We start from the raw sequence: 16,298 nt of genomic DNA, 5'->3' as shown, positions 1-16,298 counted from the left end.
GCGCTGCACCCGAATCCCGCGGGCTTTTCCCGACTTCAGCATTGCTTGTCCTGACTGCTCCCAGCGATTCCCTAGGCCCTAGGCCCAACCACTGTTCAATTGGTATCTCTTATACCACTTGTTTAGTATATGGTCTGAGTGGCCCCTCGCCCTCATCCATATTTGTGCAACTTTGTATGTTATACTGTGCTTTTGATTTAACGCTTGTGCCCCTTTATTCATAAAGAGTACTGGAGATTATTGGGAGTAATAAATACATATATTTTTATAATATATACTTGTGTGGTGTCCTTTCATTTGATATTACAGGATTGTGATTGGTAAAACAGCTCGCTTAACACGACCTCTTGAGTTAAGCCTTTAAGGCTGCTTAGTCTATGCTACCCTTAAGATAGCTTGTCTATAAGGTTGACTTACAACCTGACACCATAAGGGGATATTTGGACTGATACAAGGTGGTTCCAGAATTGGAAACTTCATGTACCAGGCCAACTTCTCACACCATGGCAGACAGACCAAAAATTTATGGGAACGTCTGCGCTTCAAAAGGAAACCGCTTGAGCCATCCCTAACTTCAAAGACAACTTGGTATATACTGGACGGTGCCGCTGTGGCACCACCAAGTATATTGCAGTCTCAGACCTCCTCGCCACCACCAGGGATCGCGGATCCCTGGCAGCTGATGTGGTCCTATGACGGTCCGACCACCATAGTCGTAATATAGTGGTCAGACTACCGATGCAGCAGTCCCTGACCGTCACTGCATCTCCATCGCTGGTTTGGCAGGCAAATGAACAGCCAAACATGTAACTAGGCCCTAAGTGACTTTGGCTGCATGCAATCTTGTATCTGGAAGGCGGGGCTGGTTATCTTCCATACAGGAGTGTAGGACAATTGGGGTGAACCTGATGGCGGCGGGAGGCTGGGACCAATGAGTCTGGAAGGTGTGATTCATTGACCTACTGGGTACCAGTAGCACTGCATTAGGGTGCTGAGTGCGTATGTGTTCTGTACGGACTGGGCTGATACCTGTTGGACTGTGTAGCAGTGCAGAGTGAAAGTGTATGAGTGGGACTGGCCGAGATTCATGACTATATGATGATTTCATGCCAAATGCCTAATATATTTGACATTGGGTTTACCCGTGTGGTTGTGGCCCTGGGTGCTACTAAAAAGTGTTCATGTTTCATGTATGCACATATTTTTGATATTGTTGTTTCCCGAGGTGTACCTATAATAGGGTGGGAATGTATTTTCAGGATTGCTAGAATGGGCCTGTGGTGGACAGCGTGTCACACCGCATAAGGTTCTCTCTCTCTCTCGGCGGGGAGGGGGGGGGGGGGGGGGTTAGATTAGCAATTGGCCGCAGAGTGCATATGATTAATATCATAACAATGCAAGTGCCCATAGTACTGCTAGTACATTTCCAAATATGTTTAATGCTCAAACGTATATGATTTTCATGTTATAATAATTAAATATGTGTGTCGAATATAAAAGTTACATTCTGTGTGAAGTCTCTTTTGCGCTCAGTATATTTATCACAAGTGACTGCTGTGCCTTTGCTTTACACATTGCCTCTCAGGAAAGCCAGATTGGTCAGTGCCAAACTACCAAAGAATGAGCACAGGTTATACAGTGAGTATAATCACCTGCCCTTGACAGGAACTGTAGTTTCTGCCTGGCAGGAGGCATCCCTTCAGCCAACCAGCAAGAGCCGGTTCCAATAGTTGCACTCTCATAAAGGCTCTGGCTCTCAACTTATTGTAGACATTATTGAAGTAATTGTGGGTAACCCTGGTGCAATATTGAGTAAAGCCTGGCTCTGGATGTACATACTTGTATTATATGATGGTGATAATTGGGGTTGAAAGACAGATTATGCCTAATTCGGACAGTAGTACAAGTGACTGTTTGGTGAAAATAACAAGCTTTTTTGTTAAGATACAATTTATATTGATTTAAAATGAAAATCTGGCATTTCAAAACAAAAACCTGCTTTTTACTGCTGTGTATCTGAACTCATTTCTCTACAATGCAGCATTTTTTTATTTAATGATGAAACGTGGGTATTTTCAGAACCTGGAAAGCTGATATTTCAGACAAAAGTATTACATTTCAGAATTATTTCTAAAGTCATTATTAGAGGGTTTAGGCGGCTACTTGCTTACGGATGTGTCTGTTGTTTCAGAACATGAGCATAGACATGTTCTTAACTCTATTGTAAGAACTTTGTATGACCTCGCTGCTGTTGTCTTGAACCTTTACTAGTGAAATTGGTGTTGTTTTACTAACTGATCCTGTGAGCTCTGCTCACATTTCTTTGACACGTCCTGCATACGGTGTAATAGCACACTGCTCCTAATCATTCTCCAGCGAGATGAAGGCTATAATCAGCCGGACGTTTAACGCATCTGAATTGTATAATTAGATTTTCTCATCACATCCTGATTTGGCATTTTGTGCAATCCCAATCACTGACCACTTTATGCTAAAATGTATCAACTTGAAACAATATCTCAAGTTAAGATACACTGAATCTGATTGCAGATATGTAAATTGTAATCCTAAATATATATTCGTTTCGAAAAATAAAGTGTGTAGATGCCTTTATCGCATTTAAGGCAGTCTAAAATAATTTCTCTAGTTAGAACTGCCGCAGGGTTCTGCCATATTTTCATCCATAATAACTCTGGGCGTGACCTGATGAAATCCTCCACATATTGAAGATTTAATTCATTAAGGCATGAATAATTGGGCGATGAAATTAGTGCACCAAGGATTTTCCTACAGAATCTGTTCTCTTCAGTTTGAATCCTACTACAATTCGCATACCCCCAGACTTTGGCTCCGTAGGTAGCCGTTGGTACACATTGGGATTTATATATCTGTATTAATGGTACCACTTCCTCAGATTCCCTGGGTTGTCGTGAGCTGATGATGGAATTTACCGCTTTGGAAAGTTTACTTCTTCCATGAGCTGTATGGGCTTTCCATGAACCTGATTCTGAGAAGACTAAGCCCAGGTAGGGGAAAGTGCTAGTGCTTGTCAAGAGTTCGCTGCCCGATGAAATTGATTTAATACAGTATTTTTTCGGCCCACAACTCATTATAAAAGATTTTTTAAAATTAGTGCAAAGATCAAGATCTGCCATAAAGGACACAAATCCCGAAACTAAAGTGCGAAGTGGATTGGGTGTGCGGCCCATTAAGACCGCATCATCTGCGTATAGGAGCACGGGCAGTAATTTTCCATTAATTTTGGGTACATCACTAGTCATTTTCCCCAGGGTATTATGTAGTTTGTTTATATAAATAATGAAAAGCAGAGGGGCCAGAACACAACCTTGTCTGACCCCTCGACCAATGTTAATATCCCCGGAAACTTCCCTGTCATTCCTTATCCTCACCCGTGCCTTCAAATCCTTGTGCAAATGCGCCCAAAAACTAACCAGTGCCTCATCCAACCCATAATTTAAAAGAATTTCCCATAAACTTGTCTGTTAACGAAATCCAGTGCTGAGGATAAATCCATAAAACCAAGATACAGTGGGGCTTTTTGTGCAACCGTGTATTTCACCGGGATAAGATTCAGATTTAAACACTGTTCCACGGTTCCAACATTACTCCTAAAACCCAATTGGCAACAATTTAAAATATGATTGTCTTCCGCCCAGTCCCGAATTCTGTTAAAAACAACCCTACCCAGAATCTTTAGAGTATTATCACTTAACGAGATAGGGCGGTAGCAGCTGGGGTTGGATCGGTCCCCCTTTTTAAAAATGGGGATAATAATGCTGGTTGACCAGGTACTCGGGTTGCATTAGTCAGATTATTGAAAACATTGCATAGGAGGGGGGCCTAGAAATCTGGTGCATGTTTTATCAGGTCAATAGATAGCCCATCTGGGCCTGGTGCTTTATTTCCCAAACTTTGTTGTATAGCCTCTTCAACTTCAGTTATTGTGATAATGATCTTTAAGACTTGGGAGCAAGTGACATTACTGTTGGTTGACGAAGCAGTATAAATCCCAGCAAAGTGTTCCTCCCATAGATCACTAGAGATGTTACAATTTATGGGAGTGATATTTGTGTCCATCGACCTCATGCTTTTTACTTCTTTCCAAAATCCGGTTGTGTCTTTTAAAAAAGCAGCCTTAACTAGATCATCCCAATGCGCTTTTACTATCTCATCTGAGCGTGTCTTGGTGGCTTTCTTGTAGCGGGCTCTTAATGATATAACTAGAGTTATATCTCTGGGTGAAGCCGCTAATGCTTCACGCAGATCTCTATTAGCCCGCGAGCAAGAGCTATCAAACCTTCTGGGATTTCTGCTTATTTGAGTTGTGGGTTTGGAAATTAAATGTTTGATACTAGAACATAGACCACCGAAGGCCTTAATAATCACCCCACCTGGAGAGCTGCTTGATAGACATATATCAACAAGTTCAGGGTATGCTCGTATCGTACGTGCGAGGAGGGATTTGTTGTCTATCCCCCTCCATATCAATCTTAGCTTGTCGGTAGATGCCTCCAAGTTTTTAGCCCCTATTTCCCTAAGTAGATTACATTTAGAATACAGTCTAATAGTTGTTAAAATGGGATTATGGTCACCTTGGCTTGTACTTAAAACCTCAGCTTTTACCAGGAAATTCTCCAAAGTGGATGATATAAAAACATAATCTATGACGGAGGAACAGCCACGGCCTCTGTAAGTGGGCAGTGGCCCCTCAGTATGGTATACACCAGCCTTTTCCATTACATTAATCAGATTACGGGGTGATGAAAGGTTATAAAGTTCCTCCCCTCTTCTGCATGGAGTCACACTCAATTGGTTAATGGTATTATTGTCGGTGGTGCTAGATAGTTGGGCATTAAAGTCCCCTGCTAACATTATACCATCTACTTTACCATACTTCTGTTCATCATTTAATTTGTCAATAAATCCAAACAAACTATTACATTTCTGTTTGGTAGTGACATAAAATCATTGTTATAAAAATTAATTAAACATATCGAGGCCCCCGGGTATAAATAATGGCTTGAAAATTTGAGTTATCCGTAGATATGGGTTTAATACTGCCCTCAGCCGCTATTGTTAGCCATATGGATAACCCCCCACATGGTCGACCTGTTTTTGGTCTGTTTACAATTTTGTTATGACACACAAATCCCTCTAGAAACAATTCTTTTATACACCATGCATGTCTCCTGGAACATTAAAATATCATAGGTGCTAACCAGGTCAACCCATTCTGCGGAGTCCAGCTTAGATCTTAGTCCCGCTATGTTCCAGCATAAAACATTCATATTTGGGTCTACATTTTTTAATTCGCTGGGGCCTGTACGTGTTGTGGAAGGGTCTATTATCTCAGATACAGTAAAGGATTGGGGGTTCGGTAGTCAATCCTGACTCTCCAGGCAGGACAGAGCGGAAAATTGGTTCTGTAAGTTTTCATGGTGGCATAAAGGGATTACGCAAGCCCTCTGAACAAAACAGAGCTCTAGAACGGTTCTGTGTGTTCCAAGTTGGTGTAGGGGGGATATAATGGCCTAATGGGGGTTTGTAAAAAAAGCCCAATGGTAGGGATTGTATGTTTGTTGGAGCTGGGTAGTGGTTAACCTGTGCGTGTAATAGCCATTTTACCACAGGGGGGCGTCTAAAATGTATGATTATACAATCACCTTGTATATTCTTTTCTGAAGACCCCACCCAGCCTACACATCGTACCATGAGAATGGCGGTGGCGTACTCCATCCCTAAACCATTATGTTTTATTAGCCAATCGGTACTCTTGTTTTTGAGTTGATCCCATGACTCCGATTGGTCTTTTTTCAGGGGGGGGGACGCCAGCTAGGATTACAACTTATGGGCAGGCTTCAGGGGGTGAATTAAGAACATCTTTAAAAGCATTAGAACCATCTTTCAGGGCAGTTGCTCCACCTGAGAGCCCTGGCGTTGATATTGCAGGGGAGGCTGACGCTAGTGACCTTGACTGGCTATTGCTAGTAGACCCATTAGTAACTGCTACTGAGTTAGATAAAGGTATCGAGGTTGGAGTTGATTTAGGGAGGTGGCTGTCTTTGGGAATGCCCTGCTTATCACAAGCAACATTAATAATTGGGGATGGGCATATGCCACTAACTTTCAACGTGCTCTGAACTGTTGCTCCCATATATTTGTTACCATCCATAGTTTTATCAACAACAACAACATTATTTTTCTTGGATTCAGGTTTTTTAACCAAATTTTCCAATCTATCCAGCCGTTTAAATAGAGCATTACATTGTTTATCAATTAATGTTTTTAAACAATCATAAACTGAATTTGTTAAAGTGTCAATAGAGAAATCCCCCAGTTTGCCCTGTATACCATATGTTAGCATATGATCGGTTTGTGTGTGGGCGGAGTGAATATCATCTACAACTGGGGTCAAATCCACAATATCAGTCAATATAGGCTGTGTGGAACTCTTTGGGGCGGGGGTCAGTCCTTGCTTCCACATGCTCTGCAGAGTGGGGTGTGTTTTTGTGCGAGCCGGCTGTTTCCTTTTGCTTAGTGTTGGTTTGGTTACTCCTCTCTTCCTTTTTGTGCCCACTATATTGACAGGCGTAATATCTGTGGACAATTTCCCACTCATGACATCAATTCATGACACTATATTAACTCTATCGACATCAGCATCAACAGATTCAGTCTCAGGTTCCCGGCCCTTAGTTGACATATCACACTGGCTAGGGGTAATGATCAGAATCTCTGGCGACAATGGGGGCGGGATGGATAAATTACCCTGTTCTACTCCACCCAATGAAAGCCGATGGGGTGCAGGTAGGCTCATAGAGAGTCTTCTCTCGGTTAGTTCAATCTCAGTTGAAACCATGTTGACTACTTCTACCAGCATGTTTTCAATAGCAGTCACAGTCAAAGGCTTAGCGCCAGGTGTAGCTGGACGTTTCCCCATAGTTTAATAGTTACACTCACTTTTCCTCTGGCGGTGCTTAGAGGGGTGGCCCAGCCCTGCCTCAGTCTGCCCCGGACGGCCAGACGGCCCGGCCTTTGCCCGGGCTTGGCCAGGTGTCGCCCGCGCGCGTCCCACGACACGGGGGCTCTCGTCCAATTTAAAACGCCTCCAGGCGCGGAAAGGGGGGAGCGGCTTCCTGCCGCTGGGGCACCTGGGACTGGTAGTCCCCCCCTCACAGCGGCCGCGCATAGGTGTAGAAAGGCTTGCGGTGGCGGAGGGAGCCTAGCAGCGATGTCAGGAGGATATCAGGATGTCAGGAGTCCTGCTGGCCCAAGGTGATGTTGCCCATCAAAGTTTGCGAGACGCCCGCTCCACCAGGGCTCTCGTCCAATTTAAAGCGCCTCCAGGCACGGAAAGGGCGGGAGTGGCTTCCTGCCGCTGGGGCACCTGGGACTGGTAGTCCCCCCCTCACAGCGGCCGCGCCTAGGTGTAGAAAGGCTTGCGGCAGCTGGGGGAGACTAGCGGCGATATCAGGAGAATGTCAGGATGTCAGGAGTCCTGCTGGCCCAAGATGATGTTGCCCTTCAATGTTTGCGAGACGCTTGGTCATTAGAGTTGGATCCAGTTAGCCAGGGTTCTCTTTGCGTCCACTTGGGCAGGGGTCCAGTTTGGGTGTCTCTCACCACAGTGTCTCTCAGCACTCGGCCCATTGTTGCCGGCCCTGGTGCTGCTTTGGTTGTGAGGTGGGGCATCAGCTGGTACTCCCTCAGAAAGCTGTAGATGGCCCTCTCCAGTGGGGACTCGTCCGCATGCGCAATGTGTATCGTCTTGTTGAGCGTGCGCATAAATCTCTCCACTTCCCCATTGGCCTGAGGCCAGCGTGGAGTTACCTTCCGGTGATGGATTCCCCAGCTCTTTAGGTAGTCTGCAAATTCCTGTCCCTGGAAGGGTGGGCCGTTGTCTGTTTTGACCACCTCGAATATTCCTTGTACGGCAATGATTTTCTCGAACTTGGTGATGACCTCGGTGGCTGTCTGACTTCTGACAATCTCCACCTCTGGGTACTTTGTGAAATCGTGGATGATTACTAAGGCATAGCGTCCATCGGGGAGGTGTCCAAAATCTGCACTTACACATTCCCACGGCCTTTGGGGGTTGTCTTCAGTGATGACTGGGTGAGGACGTTCTGGCTGCCCAGCTGCTTGACACCAGGTGCAGGTTCTGACCGTCTGCTCTACCATAGGGTCCATTCCTGGGAACCACACCTTGGCCCTCAGCCGGCCCTTGGTTTTTACCATGCCTTGGTGACCTCGGTGTGCCAAGTCTACAGCTTGCTGGGTCAGGCTGAATGGCATCACCAGTCGCGGTCCTCGTAATAGGCAGCCTCGGTTGTCGATGCACAGTTCCTCCTTCACCTGCATCAACGCCTCCAGTGTCGCCTTGGCTTGCAGCGTCCTCCTGCTCAGGGTGGCCTGAACAGGGCGCCAGATGTTCGATTGGACGACATCAGCGGCCAGTTTTAGGCATTCGTCTCCTTGGGTGGCTTTGATGATGGCTTCAAGACTCATGGGCAGACGCCGTGACCTTTCCAGTATGAGCCGGACATACTCTTCAGTGTCCTCTGCATCCTCTCTTTCCGCTTTTGTGGCTGCTCTAGGGTGTATTGAGAGGTAGTCTGCTGGATTTGATGAGCCCGGTTTGTACTCTACCCGATAGTCATACCCTTGCAGCTGAAGGATCCACTTCTCGATCCTCGGTGGAGGTTTGGATACTGACCCTTGAAACAGGGGGATGAGTGGTTTGTGGTCTGTGGATACCGTGAAGGGATGGCCATATACATATACATGAAAGTGCCGGCACGCCCAGTGGATGGCGATTGCCTCCCGCTCTATTTGTGAATATCTTTGCTCCGTGTCCGTTAAGGAACGGCTGGCATACCCAATAGGCGCCCATTCTCCATTGCTCTGTAGCTGGGTTAGGACTGCCCCTAGTCCGTAGGGACTGGCGTCCACTGCAACGTTGGTGGATCTGGTAGGGTCAATGTAGGACAGGGTCGTGTCCGCCGATAGGGCTGATTTCGTGGCTTTGAAAGCTTGTTCCTGTTTCCGGGCCCCACTGCCACTGGTGGTGGACTTCGTCAGCTCCCTGAGGGGTTTTGTGAGGTTGGAGAGGTCGGGGACGAAGCGCCCGCAAAAGTTCACCATCCCCAGGAAGCTTCTAATTTCCGAGATGTTGGATGGGGCTGGGGCTTCTTGGACGTCCCTCACTTTATCAGGATCCGGGCTGTTCCCTGATCAGAGAAGGTGTAGCCGAAGAAGCTGATCTTGTTTTTCAAGAACTGACACTTCTCCCGGTGTAGGGTCAGACCGGATTCCTTGATCCTTTGGAGGACTCCTCTCAATCTCTGATGGTGATCTTCTATTGATGGTGCGTAGATGAGTAAATCATCACTCTCATTTAGAACCCCTGGGAGTCCGCTGAGGACCTCACGGATGGTGTTTTTAAACACCTCAGCGGCACTCGAGATTCCGAAATAGAGGCATTGGTATCTTCTGAGGCCTACGTGCATGGAGAAGTTGGTTATATATCGAGAGTCCGATGTAGTGGTAGTTGGTGATAACCGGACCGGAGGTTCATCTTCGCCGTTCAATTCTCCCGATGGTTGGGGTTAGGTGCCGTTCCCTCTTCACCGCTGCATTTGGAAGGCGCAGATGCGGACTTGCCCCGGCTGTTTCGGCTTCCGGGCCACTACGATCGGGGACACCCACGGGGTGGGTCCACTGACCTTTTCGACGATACCCTGTTTCCCCAGCGTCTCTAGCTCTTCTTCCACTTTCTTCCTCAGGTGGAACGCGATGCGCCTATGTCTCAGTGCCACTTGTTGGACCGACGGGTCAATATGGAAGGAGACCTCTTTTCCTTTCAGGCATCCGATGCCTTTGAAAACATCTCCGAACTCTTCCATGATGGCCTCTAGCTCTTCCTCTAGTACCGCCATGGCGAACGATATGAGTCTCAGCTCTTCCGCTGACTGTCCACTTATCAGCATACCACTGCCTTCTTTCGTGACATATACAGTGGTGGGGACTTTAAGGTTTTGGTGTTGCAGCTCTATCTTGAAACATCCTATCAGCGGAATAGGTGTCTTCTGGCCATACACAAAAACTCTGATTCTTGCCTCACGTAGGGGGGGCCGATTGCTAAGCTGGTTGTACACGTTAGCGGCCATCAGCTCAATGGATGCTCCAGTGTCGATAGTGGCTCTCACCTCCTGCTGGTGAATTTTAATTCGGCACTTTGGAAGACGTCGCTTCTTCCGTCCCGGCTGATCAATCGTGAACACGTAGTGGACCGGGTAATCGCCCGTGTCATCGTCCATGTCCTCGCTGTCTCATTCCTCTACTACTGCTTGGGCAGCTTCTTTCTTTTCTTTCGCTGACCGGCATACCGCCGCATAGTGGTTCATCCACCCACACGCGCTGCACTTCTTTCCTCTCGCCGGACAGTCCTGCATGTGGTGGGGCGGGCCTCCGCAGTATCCACATTCCTTCGGCTTGTCTTGCTGTTTCTTCCCGGCATACTGGCACGCCTTTGGCCTCACCACATTTGTTTTCTCTGCCATGTTGACTTGTTTCGTTTTGACGGGTCTGTGGAGGGCTGCTTCCATGTGGGAGGCTCTGGCAAGCGACAGTTCTTTAGAGCGGCCCAGGATGAGGATGTCAGCTAGTGGCTTGCCTTCTTCTCGAAGGATGGTGACTCTGAGTTTGGATGAGTAACACCCTTGGAATATCTGCCTTTGGATTTCTTCCTGCTCATCCCGGAATCCGCACGTGCTAGCCAACTCTTTTAACCTTCCGTGGAAAGCGTCCAGCGACTCCTCTGCTTCCTGCTTGGCCTGGCGAAAGATGAATCTCTTATAGTCTTTGTTCGCCATTGGTTCAAAATGAGCATTTAAGGTGTTGAGGAGGGTGTGGTATGACTTGGGCGTAGCTTCTACCAAGGTTTTGTAGATACGGTGGATGTCTTTGCCTCCTAGGTGGAGAAGTAGGGCTCTGCGCCTCCCACGGGCTGTGCCCGCCCCTTCGAAGTAGATCTGGAGACGATCAGTCCAGTCTCTTCAACGCGGAGCAAGCGACGAGGGAGCCCCATCCACCACAAAAGGCTCAATGGCGGGGACCAACTGCTCCCTTCTTGGGCGCGCCGGTATTGGCCTGGCCGAGGGCGGTTACGATGTCACTGGGGCTGCTTCCCGGGACTGGCCTGCACTACCACACGCCCTGGAGGCTGTTCCCTACTCACTTCACTCCTCTTCTCCTCAGATGCCCGCTTTTGGGGCACGCCGGCCTGGGCCTGGATCTGGGCGCAGTATGGATGCTCTTCCCTCAGCAAGGCCCTCACAGAGGCAACAGGGAACGCCTCAGATGCAGCGTGTCAGTCTGGGGACTCCACAGCAGGTGGCCTCGAGGTCAGGCATGGAACCGTGTGTGCAGGGCATGGACCACCTTGAAAGTGCACCACCAGTCATTGGAGGCACACCAAGCACAGCATGGGGTCTTTTAGCCCCTCGTCGCCAGTGTGATGTGTCCTGGCACTAGCGCGGTAAATGCCGGCACCGTATATATAATCATACTCAGGACACGCTCGTTTGGTTGCTGCGTGGCTCTCGACTAACTCCTTCAGCCACACACCCTTTATTTTATAGCTGGCGTGTGACGAAACGCACCAGCGCTAGCGTGACCTCGTCAGCGCAGATAGGCTGCACCGCTACCCTGCGCCCAAGGACACTACAATGCCATCTTTTAAATGTGACCCTTAATTAAAGTATTATTTCTGAAGAGTTGTGCCTGTGTTCTTGTAGACTTCATAATCTTGTGGTTGGCAAAAGCCCCTTTTCAGCAAATAGAGGTGAACAAACGATAGTGGGATAGAAAAGAACGGTATTTGCGCTGCGTAAACTTGCGCAAACTCGGAACTCCGCTATGTTTTATAGGATGGACGTGTTTTCAAATGTAGGCTGAAATTACAAATTCAATAGCATTGCAATGACAGTGAAGCAGATTCCCCCCACTGTAACAACAGAGAGGAATGAGTCTGCAAACCATAAATGTTTATTAGAAAATTAGTAAAGTTACAGTCTCAAATAAAATCAATCAAACATCTTTCAAACTTCACCTGAATACAGAGTACATGAATATGAGAAAAGTAATTCAATTTAGTATATGGGAATATTGTTATATTAAAGGCAAAATATGGAAATCAATGAAAAATCTCGTTTTCATAAAGGAATCTCCCAAATGCTAAGATAAGGTTGTAGGTTGGTGGGGGGATTCAGAAACAGCTGGTGTCAGCTAACATAGCATAGAAAGAAAAAACAAATATTGGTTTCAGTTGGAATGAGTAGTAATGTGCTTGCTCTCGAGATTAACTCTAAGAGCAGAGAAATAAGGATTATTGTTCTAAAGAGAAAAGAAACCTCGTCCATCTGCAAAGGTGGACGGGGCAAGTGATTTAACTAACTAACTAGCTTCAAACAGTTAAAACACAACATTTCATCTAACTTCTCGCGGACAGGACAATGTCAACTTCTTCCAAAACTGCGATCTTCACAATATTGCATGAAGGAGTATTCACTTCCTCACTTTCCCATCCTCTATAGGTGCTGAAAACCACTGTTCAACCAGTTAATTGCTACTATCAGGGCCTTCAAACTGTAATCTAACAAGAATAACATTTCTAAATGAGAATAAGATGACTCTGGTGTCTGAAACAGAAAGGTTGTTTTGCACAACAAGAAGAAATACAATGTTCATCTTCAAATGGAGTAGGGCACCTAGGCCTACTCATGATAATGTTATGATAGACATAGTCTAGCTAAAACTAAACACAACATGTGGTTCATCCTATTTACTAAGCCTAAATATAAAACAGAGCATGGAATAACGTATGAATTATTATGTGAAATAATAAATAAGTATTGTATAAATCATGTAAGCAGAGGTTGTGCTGGTTACAGATTAACTTTTCATTTAGGGCAAATAAGTAATCGTGACACTGCATCACCACACAAATTTTAGGCTGGATGGAGAAAGTTATACATTTTGTAACCCTCAATGCATATGCCTCTGATTGGCTAAACCTGTACATGAACAATCAATGAACAATCATTTTATAGTGAACTGTTATTAAAAATCCAAATCTCCATGACTCTCTCTAGTGACCTGGCAGGTAGAGGATTAGTCCAATATGAATGATGACTGCACTTGAAGGGATAATTATGCCATTTTAAATGAGTGTATGGACAAACTTCAGATGTTCAAAAAGTGAAAAGGCTGAGTGCATGCCAAAGCAGGTGGAATCTTTCTCACTTTCTCAAACCAGTCATGAAATATCTTAATAGCACTGTCATTCATTGTTCTTGGTAGGAATTTATTCTCTCACATTTTTTTTGCAGGTAGATTTGATGGCCCCAGGACAAAAACCACTGTTCCACTACTTCAGTTCGATCAGCTTTTACAGGACCTGTACAATACCATGGGTAAGCATCAGTTCTCATTTGCCAGCATCACAGTGTGCAATCCGTAGAGAAAAAAAACCTTATTTTCTCTAGAAAACGTGTGTGTTACAGCTGTTCAGGTAAATGATGGAGGTAGCACAATATTATAAAAACTGAATTCAGTATTAGATAATTTTTTCACAATTTTTTGATCTGTGCCATTCAGCATTCAACCTGTGTCTAATAGGGCATCAGTTTAAATTCAGTATGATTGGCTGTGGATGAGATGCCCTTTAACAATTGAAGTTGGACCGTATCATTGCTTATTTGCAGTCATATTTAATGTATTCTCTGTAGTGGTATCTAGCTACCCAATATTAATACAAGTTGTAATGTTATCTTGCTAACTATCCTCCTCGCTAATATTTTTCCAATGATTTGGACCTGACTCATTAGTGATTGCTGTCTAATAGTCTTTTAAATTGTTATTGTCTGGTGACCAGTCAATGACACCGTGCCTTTTGCATTAATGGATATACTGCACCTATTTTAAGATCTTGCAACAGATAGCAATGGCTATCTATTGCCAGAGCCCTTGTCATCAATGCAGAAAAAATAACTATAACATTTTTTGGAAAGGGGTAGAGTGGGCTCTGCGTGACCACTATTCAGACTTTGGCTTCCATTTGTGTTCCATGATTTCCATTGTTTGGTGTACTGCCTATCAAGGCCGTGGCATTTTTTAAGGATAATTAATTACTTTGTATCCTCATTAGATTTTGGGATCGAGTAGTCTTTTTGTTAGATTGCAGATGTAACATGAAGAGTAACTTAAAACTGAGGATCTGTGTTAGTTCTTTGATGTATATACTATGCTGGGAAAACAATATTTTAACTGCTGATTAATAGCTTTACTTCTTGCTGTTTGAATGTCTGGGACTGTAATTAAATGAATGCGTAGTGTTATTTACTAATCAGCCTTGGATGCTCACTTCTTGTTTTTTGCTGTTATGGTAACATTATTGGATTTAGAATTGTTGGGTCATAAAGTAAAGATATGAGAGCAGGCTACCTTAAAGATACAATTATAATACTGGCCCTTTGTCTTAAGTATCCACTATACGGCACTTTCTGTGTATGCCTTTTTAGTGTGCCATTCAAAGTAAACGTTTAATCTTATGTCTGAAGGTAAAGCTTAACTCAACTAATTCAGTATCTTCAGCACATGGACACAAATCTTATGATTGTGAAGGTAACATACATTCAATTGTTTTTTTCCATGTAAGCACCGTAGTGCTGTTTTGTAGTTGCCTGGTTCCTTAGCGTATTAGGAGCACCATCTTGCTAGGGGTTTTCAGTCCTTGCTGTATTGCGTATCCGTTTGCTTATTTTATGCTTTGTATAGCCTTTAACCTTTATATTTAGTTTGATTTCTGTTACCAGTAGTGTCTGCCGCAAGGGAGCTTGTAGCAGAACACGAGGGGTTGCTGGACCCTTCTTCGATTTTAATTTCACCCAATCATGGTTTTAGGCTGCGCTGTGTCGTCACGTCTCCAGACACGCCCCCGCGGATGCTGGCCTTCAAATCCACTAGGCATCTCACCGCTGCGCCCTCATTAACGCGCACTCCCTCCCTTATGAAACATGCTCTCGAATTCGCGGCCTTTTTAGAAATGTAGGGGCATATTATCAAGGGATTTATCTCCGCTTTTTTGGCTTTAAAAGCCAAGAAAGCGGAGATAAAATGATCTCCCTATCAGCAACAGGGTGCTAACACGCAAATTCGCATGTTAGCACCCTTTTTCTCTACGCTTCCCCTTGCATTTCTAATGAGATGCAAAGGGAGCGTTCCAGAGAAAAATAATAGGAGAAATGTTGTTAAGTGACATTTCTCCTATTATCAAGGATTTCACTAACCCTGTTAGTGATAAAAAAAAGCAGCGCTAACCGCGGTTAGCGCTGCTTTTTTTACACCTGGTATTTTCCTGACTTAGCCATGATATCCTATGGAAGGTGGATATCATGGCTAAGTTTGTGAGCCCCTATTATCAAGCTAACTCCAAACTTTGAGAGATTATCGTTGGTTTTCCAGCGATATTCCCTCATTTGGCAGTTAGCGTGAGGATTTTTATCACTTCTGAGATAAACCTTGCTAATAGCAAGTTATCTCTGCGATAATTTCCGGCGATGCTTAGCGTTAAAAAAGTCGTTGCAAAGCCTGGTTAGTATAAATATCGCTAATCGTTGGTAATATGCCCCGTAATTTATAGATATTGCTTTAGTTACAGATACCGGGCCGATGCTGCCTCTGGGCCGGAGCTTTCTACAGCTGTACTAGTAGGCTACTCGGCTTTTAGGCAAGATCGGGGAGGTAAATTAGACATAACATTGCAGTCATACTGTAATTTGTTCAAAACGTCTTGCATTGGGCTTAGCATCTCTGAGGAGGTTGAATCCCCTTCTTTTAAAATTCAGTTCACTTAGGGCTACTCCTTCAATAGTCTACTCGTATATCACCCTGTGGCTTTTGTGTAGCCTTCTCAACTAATGTTTCTCAGCTATTAGACATAAAAATAAAAGCTGAGTCCCGGAATGTCACCACCTCAGGTCATTTTTATCTCCATCTAGATAATCTCACCAATCATAATTCTGTCCAGTTCACGAACATGACGAACAGTTTGGGATTAGAACAATTGATCAAGGGAGCAACACTTTCAGAATGACATCTACTTGATGGTATTTTCTCCGATTGTCCACATCTCCGAAATCTCTCAGCCCTTCACTTGGTCTGGTCTGACAATAAGGTAGTCATGTTAAACATTAAAATTGCCCTGAATACAATGA

The 16,298-nt window shown here is 45.0% G+C and overlaps 1 protein-coding gene across 1 annotated transcript in view; it reads left to right on the top strand.

Moving 5' to 3' along the window:
- LOC144773802 (uncharacterized) overlaps nt 1-16,298 on the top strand; it is a 3,430,469-nt gene that overhangs the window by 2,676,787 nt on the left and 737,384 nt on the right. The window contains exon 13 of the mRNA XM_078658904.1: nt 13,413-13,496. Within this exon, the coding sequence (XP_078515030.1) occupies nt 13,413-13,496 (84 nt within the window). The remainder of the gene's footprint in view (nt 1-13,412; nt 13,497-16,298) is intronic.

The sequence above is a fragment of the Lissotriton helveticus genome, chromosome 8 (genome assembly GCF_964261635.1).
Source record: "Lissotriton helveticus chromosome 8, aLisHel1.1, whole genome shotgun sequence".
In the NCBI taxonomy this organism is placed as follows: domain Eukaryota; kingdom Metazoa; phylum Chordata; class Amphibia; order Caudata; family Salamandridae; genus Lissotriton; species Lissotriton helveticus.
This window is presented reverse-complemented; position numbering and strand designations above follow the sequence as displayed.